Source organism: Myxocyprinus asiaticus, chromosome 18 (genome assembly GCF_019703515.2).
Source record: "Myxocyprinus asiaticus isolate MX2 ecotype Aquarium Trade chromosome 18, UBuf_Myxa_2, whole genome shotgun sequence".
Taxonomy (NCBI): Eukaryota; Metazoa; Chordata; class Actinopteri; order Cypriniformes; family Catostomidae; genus Myxocyprinus; species Myxocyprinus asiaticus.
The window spans coordinates 34,441,117-34,462,544 of NC_059361.1; the positions used below are offsets into that span (position 1 = coordinate 34,441,117).

General features: G+C 39.4%; 1 protein-coding gene across 7 annotated transcripts in view; it reads right to left on the minus strand.

Annotated features, from left to right (window-relative positions):
* LOC127455742 (kinesin-like protein KIFC3) overlaps nucleotides 1–21,428 on the minus strand; it is a 63,001-nt gene that overhangs the window by 11,187 nt on the left and 30,386 nt on the right. For 5 of the 7 annotated variants that reach the window (XM_051723837.1, XM_051723836.1, XM_051723834.1 and 2 more), the window contains exons 2-9: nucleotides 13,874–13,991; nucleotides 12,406–12,548; nucleotides 5,995–6,175; nucleotides 5,284–5,420; nucleotides 5,013–5,078; nucleotides 4,327–4,458; nucleotides 2,709–2,990; nucleotides 489–662 (exon numbers count right to left, since the gene is read on the minus strand). In XM_051723837.1, coding sequence (XP_051579797.1) covers nucleotides 489–662; nucleotides 2,709–2,990; nucleotides 4,327–4,458; nucleotides 5,013–5,078; nucleotides 5,284–5,420; nucleotides 5,995–6,175; nucleotides 12,406–12,548; nucleotides 13,874–13,955 — 1,197 coding nt within the window. In that variant the 5' untranslated portion in view covers nucleotides 13,956–13,991. Of the gene's footprint in view, nucleotides 1–488; nucleotides 663–2,708; nucleotides 2,991–4,326; nucleotides 4,459–5,012; nucleotides 5,079–5,283; nucleotides 5,421–5,994; nucleotides 6,176–12,405; nucleotides 12,549–12,747; nucleotides 12,833–13,627; nucleotides 13,798–13,873; nucleotides 13,992–21,428 lie in introns of those variants that run through there. The other 2 variants (XM_051723839.1, XM_051723841.1) reach the window with 2 other exon arrangements.

The following is a 21,428-nucleotide window of genomic DNA, read 5'->3' on the forward strand; positions in this document are numbered from 1 at the left end:
AAATAAATCTACACACAACTTCTGATCAGAACTTAAAATGGGATGTACAAAAAATAGTTTCAAGTAAATTTGATTCTTTAATAAGCGCTGGAATCTGATCCCCAAACACATTTTTGACCTCTGACCCCTGTCAGCTGCAGAGTAATCTGGCCAACCTTGGAGAGCCTGCGGGTGACCTCTATGTTACCCCCACCCACCGCCTTGGAGAGCAGACCGTAGAGACGGCTGTGATCCGTCCTCAGCTGCAACGCAAGCGAAGAGAGAGAGCCGTTAACCTGCTCTTCCATAATAACATTTGACAATGAGGTCAAACCTCTTGGTAGCTAAAGGATATTAGCGTCATCTAAACAAATATAAACAGCCCATCACACTTTCCACAAACAGGGGCCAGATCTCAGTACAACCATGAGAAGTGTTGGCCACTGGTTATCTCAGGAGAGCATGTCCTAAAGACTAAATATTTGTCACCAAAGGAAGTGTACTGATACCTGCTGGCGTAACTGACTGCTGGTCCTCTGGGACTCGTTGAGCTGCTGTTCTAACTCTCTAAGGAGCTGTCTCTGCACACCCAACTGCTCCTGAAGTTCCTGGTTACGGGCCTGAGCCTCCATTAAAGCCTGCTTACACTGAGTCGACTCCACCTCAACTGTCTTGGTCACATACTGCAGGGAGAGTGAGAAATAGAGACAAATGAAGGTATGACTATACCTAAACTGTTTTTATTAGGAAAAGTTAGAGCAAAAAACATGAAAATTTACTTAAACGTTAAGGGACTTTTTCCATCCAAAAATGAAAATTGTCAATTTACTCACCGTATGACTTATTTTCTTATGTGGAACTTAAAGTACATAAAGTATTATTAAAGTAGTCCATGCGATTTATGCGTCATAAGTCTTCTGGAGGCATAAGATGTGTTTTGTTGATAACCCGAAATGTAAGTAATTTTTTTGGGTGAAATATTGACTGCGTTTACATGGCCAACAGAAAGTGGCTTATTGCAAGAAAGCAGCGTTTCCGCTTACATGCACTGTATAAGCGGCTTTCTCTTTACTCCTGTATACGTGTCTCCGTCAGTAAGCAGCTTTCTCCACAGCAACGTAATTGTCCAGTGACGCTTGTGTAAATAACAAACAAGGGATCTGAGGAAGACTTCGCTATTTTATTCTCCATTGCTTAGCTTTATTTCCAGATATTCCAGAGTTGTTGCTGTGTTTGTTTCCTTAATTTACCATCGCAAACTGCAGCGGAATTGCACTGCAATAGTGGGGTTTTCCTCTGGGATTCCCCCAGTCGATATTTTACATTGTTGTGTATAAATGGGTATAGTTTATAGTATATGTGCTTTTCCCACTGTACTACCAGAAATGTTGAATTATTTTCGCTGTGTTGACTTGCTGTTGGGCTCCATCCTATGACGTTTGTTATTCGGTGTGTTCACCCATATGTGCACACTCCAATCACTCAACAGAACGCTGCTTATGTGTTTATATGGCCACATTAAGCCACGTTCTTGAGGAGAAACCTAGGTGTGTTCAACCACTTTCTTTTAATCTCTTATGCGGCGTAAGGAAAACGGCGTTCTCGTTTACGTGACATTTCAGAACGGCGGTTATGTGTTTACCCCAGGTGTGTTCAACCGCTTTCTCTTAATCCCTTAATTCCCATTAGGAAAATGACGTTCTCGTTTACATGACGTTTCAGAACGCCACTTTCTGCAAAAACCCTGGAATAAACAGTTTTCTTAAGTGCATGTAAACATGGTCATTGATGTTTGTTACACGTTCATGAGTGCTATGAGAGAATCTTTTTCACAGTGGCTCACATTGGAACTTGTTTGAGCCCTGAAAGCAATGAAGTTCTCACATGAACACGGGTCTCCTTTAGTGTTCCACGTAAGAAAGTCATGTGGGTGAGTAAACTATGACAGATTTTTAATTTTTAGGTGAAGAATTCCTTTAAACTTGAAATATAAAGCACTTTTTTTTTTTTTTAATCAGTTAACACATGTATCCACTTTAAAGTGATTCTGTTTCATTCTGTTCTGTCTGACAAAGAACGGACACAATGAGAACGGAGGGCCAGCAGAGGTGTCTGTGCTCAACTAACAACAATCCTGCAACCCCAGCTCTTGTTTAACAGTAAATGATGGGCAAAAGCCACATTAAAAGCCAAAATTTGGCTTTTTGATCTAAAGGAGATATTCAGTCTTTGTGAGGTGGAATTTATTTATAAATGAAGAAAAGAAATATCATGTTGTAATTTTTATCCCTAAGAGAGAAACTATAAAAAGGCATTAAAACTGAATGCACAATAAAAATAAATAAAATAAAGTTACCTGCTTCATTATTTTGAGTCATTTTGACCCAGAAACACATTTTGTGTTTCTGTACTCCATACTAAAGTGAAAGGGAATGTTTCAGCTTTCTAACAATATCATTTATATATTTCTACTCCAAACCATTGCAGACATAATAACTTAAATGTTTTTAAAAAAATTTTTTTTTTCCCTTTTTACATTAGTGAATAAAGTGACTCAAATTGATGGAACAGGTCACAAATATTTAGAGACAAATATTAGCAAATTCAAATTTAGAGGTTAATCACGGCAACTTCAAAATAAAAACTGAGACTAGTTGTGATTAATTATTTTAATCTACAGCCAGCCCTAGGTAAAATATCTTAGTATGCTCTAAATCTGCAACTCTCACCTTGACCTGTGGAGGCAGTGCAGCATGGCGAGACAGAGCCTCCTCAGCATCATGAAGTCGTGAGGTCAGCTGCTCCTCACTCTGACTCCTGTTCTGTGAGACCTCCTCCAGCTGCTGCTGTAGCTCCTGTCTGCGCTGTGCAGCCTCCTCTAACTGCTGCTGCAACTGTACTATCACACCTGTCCTCTCCTGCACCTGCAGCTCCAGTGCAGCCAGTCGCCATTCCTGCTCACGGCACTCCTCCTCCTTACGACATAGCTCACTACGCAGAGCCTCCACATCCTGAGAGAGACACGGATGGATGATTACATAAATATGGACAATGAACAGCTGACTAAGAATGTGGGGGGAATTCACTAAGAAATAAATTACACTATCTATTTGCACACACTGCCTGCACTGGTTTAGTGCCGGGTTAACTAAAGGAATTATGCAGATCAGGCAACAGTGCAAATACGGCCAAAAATCTGTGTTGAATGGAATTTCGCATGCCGCAATTCCAATCTTGCAGGTAGGTTTTGAGCAATATATAGAGCATGTAGCAGACCACTCTGCCCGGACTGTACAGCATCACTCTCTACTGTGATCCAGACACCTGAATCATCTCTTTAACATGCCAAAAGTAAAAAAAAAGCTACATTAATATTTGGTGTGACCACCTTTGCCTTCAAAAGAGCACCAATTCTTCTAGGTACACCAGGACACAGTTTTACTTGGTTGTTGGCAGACAGGATGTTCCAAGATTCTTTCTCGCCAATTTGGAATGCCCAATTGCCAATGCGCTCTAGATCCTCATGGTGGCGTAGTGACTCAATCCGGGTGGCAGAGGACGAATCTCAGTTGCCTCCGCGTCTGAGACCGTCAATCCGCGCATCTTATCACGTGGCTCGTTGAGCGCATTACCGCGGAGACGTAGCGCGCGGAGGCTTCACGCTATTCTCCGCGGCATCCATGCACAACTCACCACGCGCCCCACCGAGAGCGAGAACCACATTATAGCGACCATGAGGAGGTTACCCCACGTGACTCTAACCTCTCTAGCAACTGGTACAATTTGGTTGCTTAGGAGACCTGGCTGGAGTCACTCAGCACGCCCTGGATTCGAACTCGCGACTCCAGGGGTGGTAGTTAGCGTCAATACCTGCTGAGCTACCCAGGCTCCCTGTTCCAAGATTCTTGGAGAATTCGCCACAGTTCTTCTATCTATTTAGGCTGTCTCAATTGCTTCTGTCTCTTCATGTAATCCCAGACTCTGTTCAGTAGGGGGCTATGCCATCTGTTGCAGGGCTCCCTGTTCTTCGATTCTGTTCTATTCAATTTGCAAAAGGAATGTTTGGGAGTCTAAAATGTATATTTCCTATTGACACACTAATGCTGAAGATATAAATAACCATCTTAAGACAAATGTTTTTGTGAAACATCTTCTGTGCATAACACTTTTGCACAGTACATACATATATATATATATATATATATATACACACACACACACACACACACACACACACACTATATCAAATGACTGATAAAAACACAATGCTTCGTGTGTTAAATTATCCGGCCGTATCTCTGTGTAATAGTGTATAAATGCGAGTGTGTTTCTGGTTTCAGAATATACCCGGCTGTGTGGGCAGTGGGCAGTCGAACAGGTGTTCTGGGGCTGCTGGGTGTGACTGGCCCTCAGCTCCTGTTTGAGCCGCTGGTTTTCACTCTCCAGCACCTCGAGCTGTTTCTCCAGATCTGTCGCCCCCTACACACACACACACACTTACGTGGTCATTCAAATAAAGACATAATATAGACTTCTATTGTTTTCATTTAAAGATAATAATTATGACTAGCCATAACCCAATCCATAAAAGAAAATCTTTTGCATTTTTAGAATGGAAAAAACACATCCCAAAATGTATGAATAGTTTTTCCAAATGAGGACATCCCCAGATGTCTCCGAAGGGAGGATTTGTCTTATTTAGCTCTCCTCTGGGGACAAATTTGCCCACAAAGTAATCCCACACACAACAAATTTGAGACTTGTGCCAGTTGTAAATCTTACAGAGCTGAAGGCTTACATTCCTCTCCCATCAACAAAACTAGTTCAGCACTTCCTTCAAATCACAAAACTAAACCAGGTCAGCATCAACCTGCAAGAACAAGAGTTCCTCTTTAAAGCTCTAGAAATATCTTTTTAGTAAGTCTGTTTTTAGCCCACCAAGATCAGGTGATTTACACAATGGCACTAACTGTAACAACTCTCCCTGTTCCTGTTAATTCCTCTCTCTATACTTGTTTCCTTTAGTCTCTCACCAGCTCAGAGCGCAGTCTCTCCACCTCCTGCGTCTGATCCACTAGTTTCTCCTCCAGCTCCTTGACCTAAAAACCCACAAACAAACCCAAGATTAAATCCACTCACAAAACATGAGTCAGCAAGTCTCACACATCCACCCTCATGAGGTATTGATGAACTTTAATCTAACCAGACAAAAACAATGAATATCAATGAACAAAAAACATAATTCATGGCCAGCAAAGAAAGTAAATGATCTGGCTGAAAGATTTGAGCAGGTGTGTAATATACCTGTGTGCGTAGCCCTATAATGAGAGTGAGTTCTTCCCCCTCGTCTTTTTGTAGTTGTTCCCGTGAGTGAACCTTCACTTGTACAGTGCTGGGAAAATCCACTGTCCTTCGTGTCAAAGCACTAGAGCCCCTCACACCTATACATACACACACATTTTCTAATTTTCAGACCACAAGAGATAAGGCCAGAAACATACTCTATGCAAGTATGCAAATGCACATTTGAATGCTTGGTGAACACATTGCAAGTGTGCAGTCCTGTTGTAGAAACGTAAGGTGAACTCTTGTGTTACTGTGGCAGTAACAAACTTTGGTACACCAGGGGGCGATAAAGTTACCTTCAAAATGTCTGTGAAATTAATCAAAATGTGTTGCTATTCAAGTAGCTAGCTATAAAAAAGTCAACAGTGTAAATACCTTTAACTAACTTGCTCAACAAGAGTCTCCAAAAGAGTTGACCTAGACAGTAGTTGCCCTATAATAGAAAACTAACTGTATAAAAAGAAACTTAACACATGTCCACTATAGCACCTCCAAACTAGATACGTTTGCATTCACATACTTACGGGTCGGGCCTTAGGTTTATACCACAAATACATTTCAAACTTTATATTTCTGAATCTTGAAATTGGATGAAATATAAAGTATATTTTTGCAGTTTATGCAATCAGAATAGTTCCAGAGGCAATTACACTAAGCTTTCTCTGTCACCTGTAGGGGATATAGCTTGGCTGTAGTCCTGCAGTCTGGGCTGCTCTTGAGGTTCTAAGCAAATGGATGGATGTTCTTGGTTATGGTGGTCGTGTGTCTGCAGGCGTTGTAGGAGGAGTCTTTTAGCTGCGTCTTCGCTGTGCAAGCGTGCCTGGAACTCACAAACTCTTTCTTGCAGCGTCTGCACAAAATTACAAATGAAACCATTAAACCATGACTGTCTGTGCTACATCACATTATACAGCATGATCGGTTAACTAAAGCAGCCAGGCAGGAAGAACTTTTAAAAGGAATTCAAAGAGAGTTCTGAAAACGAAATGAATAGGACAATTACTGAGAAATGCTTTTTTAGAAGACATCTTCAGAAGAAACTAATAGGCTACCCCTAAAAGAATAGCTCACGCAAAAATTAAAATTTAGTGATTTTAAATTTATTTTCTTGTGTTGAACACAAAAGGAATTCTTTTGTCCTTTATGCTATTTAACATTATATAATTTAAAATAGGTGTCAGAGGCTGTCAATCTCCAGAAATGAGAAAAAAAAGCACCATAAAAGGTTTTGGCACAGAGTGCCAATGCGTTGTGCCAGGTTTGACAATTTAAATAATCTTGTGTCTCATAACCGATCGGCATTGACATTAAACCAGTTGCATCATGGCATATTTGCATGTATACAAAATAATGTAATTTTTTTTTGCTAATAGTACTGTTCCTCACACAAATGTATCGTATGGCTGAAGTTTTGGAATATATCGCACGAGCTGCATGGACTACTTTTATGGTGCTTTTTGTCATTTCAGGAGCATAGCTGCCTCTTGTCACCATACACTTTCATTGTATGGCAAAGAACAGCTTTTGCCAACTGTCCTGTATTAACCAGATCATCCTGTATTTTGGCCTAAATTATGATGTCTCATACGGGATGCCTATGTCCTGTATTTAAAGACAAGTTAAGCTCAATCGACAGCATTTGTGACGGTTCCGATTACCACAAAAATGAATATAGACTTGTCCATCGTTTTTATATATATATATATATAAAAACAAACATTGCAGTTACAGTGAGGCATTTACATTGGAAGAGAATGGGGGCAGTCAGTAAACGTTAAAACTCAGTTTCAAAAGTATAGCCACAAATAAACAATATGAAAACATGATTTAAGTGTGATAAAATCGACAACTAACCTTGTCTGTGTAATGTTATATCTGATTGTACAAAATTCAGACAAATTTGCAACTAATTTTTTTCACATGCAAATGAACTTGCGATTTGCCGCAAATTATTGCCAGACGTTTGCAGCTATTCACCGGTAGTGGTGAACCTGCAGCAAACCTTTGGTAACTGTACAATTTGCCACTACTGGCAAACAGGTCTATGGCAAACCTGTGGAAACAATGAAGAGTTTGTTGCAAATGCTTATTTGCAAATGAAAATAATGAGTGACACATTTGCAACAAGTTTGCCACAGGGGCCAGAACTCCCAATTTTTGAAAGGGAAGATGGCAAACATCACACATTTGCCTTGTGGATATTGTCTTCAGGAACCCAAATGGCTACACAAACACTATTAGAAACATTTAAGCAAACAGGGTGGAACTATAAACTATACAGACTGTTTAATATAGCAGTACAGTACACATTTTGCCAACATGACGCCGGAATGAGGCAAAGTAGCTTACAGCTAAAGCACAAAGAAAGATTCATAGGTTACATAGGCAAATTACATAAGCAGATGTCCAGGAACAGGACAGAGTAACCTTCTGTGCAGGTGAAATGGTGAGAGTGGAGCATAGAGAAACAGTAGTGATATAGAGGACGAGATAGTGAGAGCATGAGACATCAAAGCAATGAGATCAGTGACATAATATTGATGGATGACCAATGACAACACAACAGAACTTCTGAAAGTACAAATCAAACAAGGACAATTGGACAGTACTGCCATTTCTCTATTCTAATTTCTTTAAACATCTCACAAAAACATGTACATACCAACCTGATAAGATGATGTTATTACTTTTTCAGATTGAGGATTGGAAAATCTGGCGACCTGAATTCCTGCATTTTAAAAGGCTTGAATTATGACTACAGGAGAGCAGTTCATCTTAACAGGTAACACTGCCTGCTGGGTCAACATGGATAGATCTAGCAATGGACATACAAAGCTACCCCAGGTCTAAACTATTGTCTGTATTGAGAAAAGCTGTCAATGCGTTGAAAAGCAGCAGGCCTCCCACTGAACAAACCGTTGATAATTCAGAACATTCGCAGCCAATCAGATCTCACCTGTACACATGGAATACAGAAAAGACTGGAAACTCCTGCCTGAGACCCCAACACACACACACACACACGCACGCACGCACGCACACACTTCTCTCATAGCTTCACAGAGAGATGTTTACCCAGCCTGGGAGATCAAAGAGAATAGGGCTGTCCTCCTAACATATCACTAACTAACAGTGGAACTTATGTAACTCCTATTGTTACATTCAGTACAATGGATGGCATGACACAGGCTATATGTTTGGTATATCTTCAAACACCAAAATCAAACCTACTATTTATAGCCTAAAATCACTGGTTTTCAATTAGTAGGTTGTGACTTTGTGACTCAAAAACGGGTCACAGGTCTGTTGTGATAGGGTTGTGGACAGTCGGTAAAAACAATGCTGAATGCAAATAATAAAATGCAACTAACCATATAAATATGTATAATTAGGTTGGTTAAAAAAATAGGCTCATCATCTTTTAAAAAGGGAGGAGAAAATGCTTCCCATATCTCTTTTGTTGATGACATTATTTCTACCATCAGTTGGTTGAAACTAGATAAATATGGCAGATGCCAACATGGATAGATTGCGTGACATGCCCTCATCCTCCAAAATCATGAACAAAACTATGCAAGATAAAATAAAATACAACCAAGGCTACATTAAATATGGGTTCACTTGCAACGAGGTCTTAGTTTGTGCAGTAAATGTGTTTTCTGCAGTATATTATTGGCTGTCAAATGCATGACAAAATTGAATTTCAATTGATTTTCAAATGAAATTCAATTTTGTACAATATAAACAATTTTGGTACTGTATTGGGTCACCATTTGATGTAAAATCCAGGTCTTACAGCCAAAGCAGATGAGAACCTTTGCACAATATGACTATTGGTTTCCTAAGTTTGTGTCTCAGTGAAAATACATTTTATATCAAACTGGCTTTATTTTTATTGCAATCACAGATCTACTGCAACAAAATCATTGCTGATTATTGGTGCTGCAGCAAAGGTAAATTGTTATGTATCAGCAAGTGCGTTTATATGCAGACAAGTATGCAAATAACTACCAAAAATCAGCTCAACGTGAGAAACCATAAACTGGCATGCACATATTGAATAAGCAGGCAAGGCAAGTTTATTTATATAGCACATTTCATACACAATTCTAAGTGCTTTACATATAAATAAAATTAATCTTAAAACCAATTAAGAACAAGAAATTAGATTAAAAACTAAAAAAATAAGTAAAAATTATTAAAATGAATAAAAAAGAAAAAGAATACAGAAATAAAATGATGCAGTGCTATCAATAAGTGCAGCACAGTGCTCAGTCAGTAAATGTACCGTTAAACAGATGTGTTTTCAGTCTGGATTTGAATGTAGCTACTGTTGGAGCACACCCGACCTCTTCTGGAAGCTGGTTCCAGCTGCTGGTGGCATAATAGCTAAACACTGTCTCACCTTGTTTTGAGTGAACCCTCTGCATGTCTAACTGACTTGTTCATAATGATCTGAGAGGTCTGTTAGGTTTATATTCAACAAGCATATCTGAAATGTATTTAGTTCCTAAGCTATTGAGCAATTTATAAACGAGTAATGGTACTTTAAAATACATTCTAAATGTAACTGGAAGCCAGTGTAAAGACTTGAGGACTGGAGTAATATGCTCAGATCTTTTGGTTCAGGTTAAAATCCTGGCAGCAGCATTCTTGACTGGATCCAAAACATCTAATTCTCGCTATATTTTTTTAGATGATAGTAGGCTGATTTAGTTATTGCTTTGATGTGACTACTGAAACTAAGGTCTGACTCCTAAATGACAGCAAGATTCCTTACTTGATTTTTTTGTCTTTAGACCCTTAGAGTCAAGGTATGTTCACCTTGGGAATTGCTCCTTTGTTGCCAAATATGATGACCTCTGTCTTGTCATTGTTTAACTGAAGGAAGCTTTTGCACATCCAACTGTTAATTTCATCATGCAGAGAGTCTATGGGGCTGTACTCATTTGGCATAGATAGATCTGGGTGTCGTCTGCATAGCTGTGGTACGCAATTTGGTTCTTTTTCATAATTTGGCCTAGTGGGAGCATATACAGGTTGAACAGGAGTGGTGCAAGAATTGAGCCTTGTGGGACTCCTCACATCATGGACGTCTACTCAGATTCATAGTTGCATATGTTCACATAGTAACCCCTCCCATCTAGATATGACCTGAACCAACTGAGGACTGTCCCAGAGAGCCCTACCCAGTTTTCCAGTCTGTCTAGGAGAATGTTGTGGTCAACAGTGTCAAAGGCAGCACTGAGATCTAGTAATACCTGCACTGATATTATGCCTGAATCAGTACTTAGCCGAATATCATTAAGGATCTTTATGACCGCCGTCTCTGTGCTGTGATGCTGTCGGAAACCTGGAAATTGTCCAAGTAGCCAATCGAGATTAAGAATTATTCAGCTGATTGAAAACAAACTTTTCAATGATTTTGGCTATGAAAGGAAGATTTGAAATTTGTCTGTAGTTATTCAATATTGAGTTATCTAGATTGCTCTTTTTAGGAAGGGGCTTAACAACTGCAGTTTTCAGGGACTTTGGAAACGTGCCTGAAAGGAGTGACGCATTTACTATTTCTAACAGATCTTTTTCCAGACAGTTAAACACATTTTAAAAAAAATATGTGTTCTACATCTCCAAGCAGAACGGTTAGAAGAAATACTTAATTTTTTTTCAGAAAATGTTAAATCTAGTTTTATTTGTCAGTCAGTGGTCCACTTTAGTGACCCATCTCATAAAGGTCTCAACTTTTCATTTAAAGTATAAACACAAGAGAACTGTTTTTAGATCTGTTAGTGACTTGGAAATGAGATCAAGTATTGGATGAGCAATTAGCAGCCAATTTAATAAAGATACTAAGTGAAATGTGATTGGTGCACAGATGAGGTAACCTTTACACTGAAACACATAGACCCTAGGGTCATTTCCTCAGATCCTGAGCAACCAGTTCAGCTGAGAAGCTCTAAAGCTGATAACATTGTTTAAACACAGAACACAAAGGCAGTGCTGCCTAGCAGTGTCTTATTAACCCTTATTAACCCAGTTACGCAGAGAAGAGATCACACAGGCACAGCTAAAGAACAGTCACTGGACATACACAGAGAAACTAGTTCCATAAATGTAGTGAGCCGGTGAAGATTTATCATTAAAGGTGAAGTGTGACATTTCTGTGCCACTAGCTTCATCAATCGGAATTGCAAAAATAAAGACTTCTCCAACACTTTCCCCATCTTCCATTGGTTGGCCAAACAGACAGTTCCATCCCAAACTCACCACGCCATTGGTTGAGTTAATGTTGCTGCATCGGGCTAAATGGGACACTCAAACAAACAGAGCAATGTCCTGAAACACTTTTTTGGGAAAATCCACTTATCAATGACTTCCCTGAGTGCTCCCTACATATTATGCTGGGATAGATGAAAGTATTTTACTACCTTTAACTAGTATCACAGAAACACAGCAGTTGGCTAAGAAAGTAATTTACATATAAACAGATTAGTGCAGGGAATCCGATGGCAGATTAAACTCATAAATAAAAAAACAAAAACATAAAATGAGCATTAAAGGGATAGTTCACCCAAAAATGAAAATTCTCTCATCATTTACTTACACTCATGCCATCCCAGATGTGTATGACTTTCTTTCTTCTGCTGAACACAAAAGATTTTATGAAGGTTTTTCAGCTCTGTTTATCCTCACAATGGAAGTGAATGGAGACCAAAACTTTGAAGCTGCAAAATGCACATAAATGCAGCATAAAAGTAATCCATAAGACTTCAGTGGTTAATTCTATATTTTCAGAAGTAATATGATGGTGTGGGTGAGAAACAGATAAATATTTATGTCCTTTTTTTTACCACAAATCTCCATTTTCACATTCAGAAAGGGAAAGTGTAGATTTATAGTAAAATGCATTGCATGGATCTAAAGAGCTGATATATTATTTTACAAATCTTAGTTGTGTTCAGCCGAAGAAAAAAAGTCATACACATCTGGGATGGCATGAAGCTGAGTAAATGATGAGCGAATTTTCATTTTAAGGTTAACTATTCCTTTAAGGAATATTCATAAGGGCCAGGGTCATACCTGTATTAGCAGCTGCTGCTGGTCAGAGCTGGGTGTTTTTGAGAGGTCAGAGGTCAAACAGTGGCGCTGAAGAACAGAGTCGGGTAACGAGAGGAAGGAGCTCTCCTCCTCACCATCACTCATCAGGATATCCAGGGAACTTGCTAAAGAAATGCACACACACCCACACACAAACAAATTAGGGAGAATTTTTGAGGAGGAAATCCATTGAACTTTGACAAGAACACACACAAAAAACAATAAATAAATAAATAAAAGAAAATACAACTATTAAGCCAAACATGCAGTGATGGCGTTAAAGGATTAGTTTACTCAAAGAAAATAATGTCTTTATTTACTCACCCTCATTTCATTTTAAGCCTGAATGACTTGAAAAATATCCTGGCCATTCATCCATATAATAAAAAAAAGGGGACTGGGGCTGTCATGCTCCAAAATGTCAAAAAAGCACCATAAAAATGTAATAAAAGTGGTCCATACTCGAGCGACCAGTATATTCTTTTAAAAATTCACTTTGTTTTCCACAGAAGAAAGTCTTACAGGTTTGGAATGACATAATGGTGAGTAAATTATGACAATTTAAATTTTTCTGTGAGCTATTTCTTTAAAACAAACACCTCTGCTCTCATGCATTCACAGTACTGCATGTTAACGACATACTTTCTCAGCCTAGTCTTGATCTCAGTCTCTACCTTCATTCACTCAATCCCCTAATCAACACATACAAGGTCCTCTGGACACCATGGAAACCAGTACAGACTGATAAGATACAAGATAACATTCTTCTGCGGTTGATATATTAACCTGGATTGGGATTTCATAGCGGCCCTGAACCTTAAAAAAAAAACAATGACTGTCTTTCTCACACACACACACACACACACACGATTAGCTGCCTCATATTAGTGCGGTTTACGATGACACGGCAGGTAGAGACGCTCGTTCTTTAAACCGTGTCAGACAGAAAGCAAACCTGTCACAGCATCACTGCAAAAATACAACAGCAGCATCCTCCATTCTACCACAACATTTCATTGTTTTCTCTTTGCCTGGTTCAGGCACTTACTATTTTTTTTTTTTTTTTACTGCCTGTTGTCAAATTGCCCCATGCAGAACAGAATGCGACTCTTGAACACACTCAAACTCACACATACATACACATACAATAGTCCTACTGTTTCAAGCCCTCCTCTCGTCTCTAAGGAGATTTACCCTTCTGTACCTGGACAGAGAACATGTTGTTTTCCATTCAGACCGGAATTGTTTTTCTCTGTTGCTTGTTGTCAGTGGGAAAGAATTCATCCCTCACTACTCGCTCTCAAAGACTGAGCCAGCGAAAGAAGATACACATGCACTCTGTTCATCTCGGTCTCTCTCGTTTCCCCTCTCATACACACAAACATTCAAACGATCCTCTGAAAAATGTTGCCACACCGGTTTTTAAGTCAACCCATGTGACAGTGCTTACCGTCCAATGAGAGGTCTTTGTTCCAGAGTTCCTGTAGGCAGGGGGTGTGGCAGACGTCCCAGGTCTTTCGCGTGCTGTACATGACCGCAGGGCCGAGCAGATCGCACCGCTGGACCGGCTGTGGACAAAGACTGAAGTCTATTAATTATAGTTGAAGTCAGAAGTTTACATATAGTACTGTGCAAAAGTTTTAGGCACTGGTGAAAAATGTTGCATAGTAAGGATGTCTTCAAAAATAATGCCATAAATGGTTTTCATTTATCAATTAGTCATGCACAGTCCAGTAAACATAAAAAAAAAAAAAAAAAAAAAAAAAAACACCTAAATCAATATTTGATGGGACCACCTTTGCCTTCAAAACAGCACCAATTCTCCTAAGTACACCTGGACACAGTTTTTCTTGGTTGTTGGCAGATAGGATGTTCCAAGCTTCTTTGAGAATTTACCACAGTTCTGCTATCTGTTTAGACTGTCTTCAATTGCTTTTATCTCTTCATTTAATCCCAGACAGACTCTATGTTCAGTAGGGGGTCTGTGGGGGCCATGCTATCTGTTGTAGGGCTCCCTGTTCTTCTATTCTAATCTATTCCATTTACAAAAGTAATGTTTAGGAGTCTAAAATGTATATTTCCTATTGACACACTAAAGCTAAAGATATACAAAACTATCTTAAGATAAATGTTTTTGTGAAACATCTTATGTGCCTAAAACTTTTGTACAGTACTGTACACTTAGGTTGAAGTCATTAAAAGTCATTTTTTTAACCACTCCACAGATTTCATATTAGCAAACTATAGTTTTGGCAAGTCATTTAGGACATCTACTTTGTGCATGACACCAGTAATTTTTCCAACAATTGTTTACAGACAGATTGTTTCACTTTTAATTGACTATATCACAATTCCAGTGGGTCACAAGTTTACATACACCAAGTTAACTGTGCCTTTAAGCAGCTTGGAAAATTCCAGAAAATGATGTCAAGCCTTTAGGCAATTCGCTTCTGATAGGCTAACTGGCTAATTGGAGTTGTACCTGTGGATGTATTTTCAGGCCTGCCTTCAAACTCAGTGCCTCATTGCTTGACATAATGGGAAAATCAAAGGAAATAAGCCAAGACCTCAGAAAAAGAAATTGTTGACCTCCACAAGTCTGGTTCATCCTTGGGAGCAATTTCCAAAATGCCTGAAGGTACCACATTCATCTGTACAAACAATAGTATGCAAATATAAACACCATAGGACCACACAGCCATCAGACCGCTCAGGAAGAAGACGCATTCTGTCTCCTAGAGATGAACGTAGTTTGGTGCGAAAAGTGCAAATCAATCCCAGACCAACAGCAAAGGACCTTGTGTAGATGCTGGAGGAAACAAGTAGACAAGAATCTATATCCACAGTAAAATGAGTCCTATATCAACATACAGTGCATCCGGAAAGTATTCACAGCGCTTCACTTTTTCCACATTTTGTTATGTTACAGCCTTATTCCAAAATGGATTAAATTCATTATTTTCCTCAAAATTCTACAAACAATACCCCATAATGACAACGTGAAAGAAGTTTGTTTGAAATCTTTGCAAGTTTATTAAAAATAAAAAATAAAAATATCACATGTACATAAGTATTCACAGCCTTTGCTCAATACTTTGTAGAGGCACCTTTGGCACCAATTACAAGTCTTTTTGAGTATGATGCTACAAGCTTGGCACACCTATTTTTGGGCAGTTTCTCCCATTCTTCTTTGCAGGACCTCTCAAGCTCCATCAGGTTGGATGGGGAGCGTCGGTGCACAGCCATTTTCAGATCTCTCCAGAGATGTTCAATCGGGTTCAAGTCTGGGCTCTGGCTGGGCCACTCAAGGACATTCACAGAGTTGTCCCGTAGCCACTCCTTTGTTATCTTGGCTGTGTGCTTAGGGTCGTTGTCCTGTTGGAAGATGAACCTTCGCCCCAGTCTGAGGTCCAGAGCACTCTGGAGCAGGTTTTCATCAAGGATGTCTCTGTACATTGCTGCATTCATCTTTCCCTCAATCCTGACTAGTCTCCCAGTTCCTGCCGCTGAAAAACATCCCCACAGCATGATGCTGCCACCACCATGCTTCACTGTAGGGATGGTATTGGCCAGGTGATGAGCGGTGCCTGGTTTCCTCCAGACATGACACTTGCCATTCAGGTCAAAGAGTTCAATCTTTGTTTCATCAGACCAGAGAATTTTGTTTCTCATGGTCTGAGAGTCCTCCAGGCGGGCTGTCATGTGCCTTTTACTGAGGAGTGGCTTCCGTCTGGCGGAGTGCTGCAGAGATGGTTGTTCTTCTGGAAGGTTCACCTCTCTCCACAGAGAAATGCTGGAGCTCTGTCAGAGTGACCATCGGGTTCCTGGTCAACTCCCTGACTAAGGCCCTTCTCCCCCGATCATTCAGTTTGGCCAGGCGGCCAGCTCAAGGAAGAGTCCTGGTGGTTCCAAACTTCTTCCATTTACGGATGATGGAGGCCACTGTGCTCACTGGGACATTCAATGCTGCAGAAATTGTTCTGTACCCTTCCCCAGATCTGTGCCTCGATACAATCCTGTCTCGGAGGTCTACAGACAATTCCTTGGACTTCATGGCTTGGTTTGTGCTCTGACATGCACTGTTAACTGTGGGACCTTATATAGACAGGTGTGTGCCTTTCCAAATCATGTCCAATCAACTGAATTTATCACAGGTGGACTCCAATCAAGTTGTAGAAACATCTCAAGGATGATCAGTGGAAACAGGATGCACCTAAGCTCAATTTTGAATGTCATGGCGAAACCTGTGAATACTTATGTACATGTGATTTCTTTCCTTTTTTATTTTTAATAAATTTGCAAAGATTTCAAACAAACTTCCTTCATGTTGTCATTATGGGGTATTGTTTGTAGAATTTTGAGGAAAATAATGAATTTAATCCATTTTGGAATAAGGCTGTAACATAACAAAATGTGGAAAAAGTGAAGTGCTGTGAATACTTTCCGGATGCACTGTAACCAAAAAGGATGCTCAGCAAGGAAGAAGCCACTGCTCCAAAACTGCCATAAAAAAGCCAGACTACAGTTTGCAAGTGCACATGGAGACAAAGATCTTACTTTCTGGAAAAACGTCCTTTGGTCTGATGAAACAAAAATGTAACTGTTTGTCCATAATGTCCATCATTATGTTTGGAGGAAAAAGGGTGAGACTTGAAAGCAGAACAACACCATCCCAACTGTGAAGCACTGGGGTGGCAGCATCATGCTGTGGGGGTGCTTTGCTGCAGGAGGGGCTGGTGCACTTCACAAAATAGATGGCATCATGAGGAAGGAAAATGATGTGGATATATTGAAGCAACATCTCAAGACATCAGCCAGGACGTTAAAGCTTGGTCGCAAATGGGTCTTCAAAATGGACAATTACCCCAAGCATACCTCCAAAGTTGTGGCAAAATGGCTTAAGGACAACAAAGTCAAGGTACTGGAGTGGCCAACACAAAGCCCTGACCTCAATCCGCTAGAAAATTTGTAGGCAGAACTGAAAAACCATGTGAGAGCGAGGCCTATAGGCCTGACTCAGTTACACCAGTTCTGTCTGGAGGAATGGGCCAAAATTCCAGCAACTTATTGTGAGAAGCCTTGTAGAAGGCTACTTAAAATGTTTGACCCAAGTTAAACAATTTAAAGGCAATGCTACCAAATACTAACAAAGTGTATGTAAACTTCTGACCCAATGGGAATGTGATGAAAAATAAAAGCTGAAATAAGTCATTCTCTCAACTATCAACTGACATTTCACATTCTTAAAAGTAGTGATCCTAACTGAACTAAGACAGGGAATGTTTTCTACGATTAAATGTCAGGAATTGTGAAAAACTGAGTTTAAATGTATTTGGCTAAGGTGTATGTAAACTTCTGACTTCAACTGTACCTTTTCATAAGGCTGTGTGACAAACAGCTGTGGAATTTATGACACACACACAGCTACTGTTTGAGCCGCAACATTCAAAATAGCCTTTTAAATGAATTTACAAATCAAATGTAAATCTTGATTCTTATGTTTAATACTAGACAAATATGTTTTAAAAATGGTAGGGCTACGTAATTAATCATGCCCCCTGACCTACATGTAAATTCAAGCTTGAAGTACATGTAACATTGTGTTTTTATGAATCACAACAGCAGGGGTCAGTCAGCGGAGCTCCAGCTGTACAGACTCACGCCTTTAACAATCCTCACAAGCAGCGCAGCCACATAGGATGCGTTCTTGACAACTGGAAGAAGTACAACAGAATTCAGGGGTCTCCAGATGTGATTTTCAAAGTTTAATGTAATAGTGCACCCAAAAATGAAAATTCTTTCATCATTTACTCACCCTTATGCCATCTCAGCTGTGTATGACTTTTTCTTCTGCAAAACACAAATTAAGATTTTTAGAAGAATATTTCAGTTCTGTTTGTCCATACAATGCAAGTGAATGGGTGCCAAAATTTTGATGCTCCAAAAAGCACAAAGGAAGCATAGAAGTAATCTATATGACTCCAGTGGTTTAATCCAATTAAATTGCATTGTATGGACCAAAAGAGCCAAGAAAATCTTCTACAAATATTTTGTGTGTTCTGCTAAAGAAAGAAAGTCATGCACATCTAAGAAGGCATGAGGGTGAGTAAATAATGAGAGAATTTTCATTTTTGGGTGAACTATCCCTTTAAACTACATTTAACTTAAAAAATGCAGCGTTTATGAAGTTAAGATATCCAAATAAGTTAAGATGATCCAAAAGCATTCATCTGACATATATGTAATAGATTAACAATTAAAATAGCACAGATGGAAGGCAAGAATGAGTCAGACTGACAAACTCAGTTGCAAAATGGATTGCTGTGGACTGTAGGCTTATGTTCAATGATATGGAAATAAAACAAATTAACTTCTAAAGCCATTTTTGTATTGTCAAATTAATGCTTTACTCATCTACAAAGTATTTAAATCAGAATATATTTTTTAAGATTTCCTGTTTCAGTGGCACTCCCAAAATTAAAGGCTTATAACTCGACAAAAAAATCAAAACAAAAAAACAAGGAGGGTCAAGTATTTGGTATAATTATAAAGAAAACTTTTCAAAGTTTTTAATGATATAGATTATGATAAATTCTGAGACTCTCGGCCTAAGAAACTGCTGAAAAAAAAAATCACAAAACTTTTTTTTTTTTTCTTGTTTTTCTGATTCTATATTATATATCTCAGGGTGTAAGGTAGCTGAGGTAATTTGATCCGGTAAAGCTAACGTGTACAAGATGCCAGATGCTGTGTGCATATTGTGCTTCATGTGGGTTATCCAATGATCTATGTGTAACCGGTCCTGCTTGACCCGCACTGACCGTGAACCGGTGTCTCTGGCATGGGAGGCAGGTGCGCTAATGAGGCTAAAGGCTACAGTCACTAGTGCGCCTCATGAGGCCAGGGGAGGGAGGTTAACACACACTGCACAGCTACCTACCAGCTGGCTACCGTTACACTCACCCCCCTAAAACTCACTCCCATCCGGGTCACAGCACTACTGTAACCGGTCCTGCTCGACCCGGTTACAGAACGGGATTCGAACCAGCGTCTCCAGCATGGGAGGCATGCATGCTAACAAGAAGGCTAAATGCTACAGCTGCTAGCGTCAGTCGCTAGTGCGCCTCATGAGGCCAGTGGAGTGAGGTTTACACACTGCACAGCTACCTACCAGCTGCATCAAATTACTTGACTTGGCTATTACTCACTATATTTTGTCTGCGAGTAAAACAAATATTCTACCCTTTGAAAGCTTTCCAACAACATATGACACATGGCTATTTGATGAGTTGTGTTTTTAACGATTACAATAATATGTACAGTTTTTGTACAAAATATGTAAAGAATTTATAATAAATTATCAAAACGGAACACTTCTGATTTGTCTGCAAATTTCAAAGCACTTGTTCAGTTTTGGTCATAATGCCTACATGCATTGTAAAGTACATCATCTAAGCTTTAAAACTAAAATATAGATACTTTCGGTTGATTTGTCAACACAGCATTCCAGTCATGCTAAAATACATGACACAGTAACAGATATGACGAGAAACACCAATTTACCGAGCTACTGTTTATATTACGGTGCAGCACCCATAAAGGCCAACTATTAACCATAGTTTACATTTCAGGGACTATACCTTGTAGGAGGGCACTTAATGATTTTGCTTAATTAAATATTAAGGATATACATTTTCATTAAAACTTTATTTAATATAGTAGTCATTTGTAAAAGCACACATTTTTATGAGGCGCTCAAGACTCTGCGATATTATCACGGAAGATAAAGACAAAGTTTTAGCCATATTGAGTGCCTTATAACTTAAACACCTTCTAAATAGTTGAAAAACAGTATAAATCTCTGCACAGTGCAACATTTCCCATTTTTCCTGTGCATTCATGGTGATCCTCAAAGGACCAATCAAAAGACGTGGCAATGATCACAGTCAGTGTTCTGACTAATCAGATTACAGCTCAATTGCCACGGTGTACACTGACAGATGAGGATTATAGTCCGTGCAGACAGACAACACATGAACGTGGATGCTGTTAAGTGACTATTAATAGTCTTTGGAGTCTCTTCTACAAACAGACCCCATTTGCTCACAAATACAAGCAGAAAACAGAGAGGATGGGATTTTTCACTATAACTAGTCTTCTGATAATCCATATAATTTAGCAGAGAAAGCACAAACAAAATTAAAAAAAAAAAAAAAAAAATAGGACCCACTCTTGGTGTTATTTGCATAAAACACACATGCAGTATTGTCTAGGCAAGAGTATTTGGGCAAATCTCATGAAAATATCTCCAGGTTGCATTTCACCCAAAGATCAACAAAAATAAATTAAATGGAAAATGAAGCTTTTTACTACAAGATGTTTTGCATTGTGACATTACAGACTCAACAATTTTTATTATTAAAGTATTAATTGGGAGGATTGGGCTTAATTACTATTTAAATATTGTCATAAAAAAAACACTTTTGAATTTAGGGTGAAATATAACCCAGGTACTGTTTGTTCTTGACAGGCTTCATTAGATTCCCTCATTTAAACTGCTATAAACATTTAGCCCGATATAGCACATACTGTAGAAAACTATTTTTTTAATCCCCTTTTTCTCCCAGTTTGGAATGCCCAATTCCCACTACTTAATAGGTCCTCATGGTGGCGCGGTTACTCACCTCAATCCGGGTGGCGGAGGACAAGTCTCATCTGCCTCTGCTTCTGAGACAGTCAGTCCGCGCATCTTATGTAGCTCGTTGTGCATGACACCGTGGAGACTCCCAACATGGGAGGCTCATGCTACTCTCCGCGATCCACGCACAACTTACCACATGCCCCATTGAGAGCGAGAACCCCTAATCACGACCACAAGGAGGTTTTTTGTTAGTACAGATTTGTTGGTTGATTCTACCTTATGTACATGTGGACCTAAAAAGCAAGTTAGAGGCTGTATTTTAGCTGTGGACTCTAAAAACTTCTCTAGCAATAGTAGCAAAAAC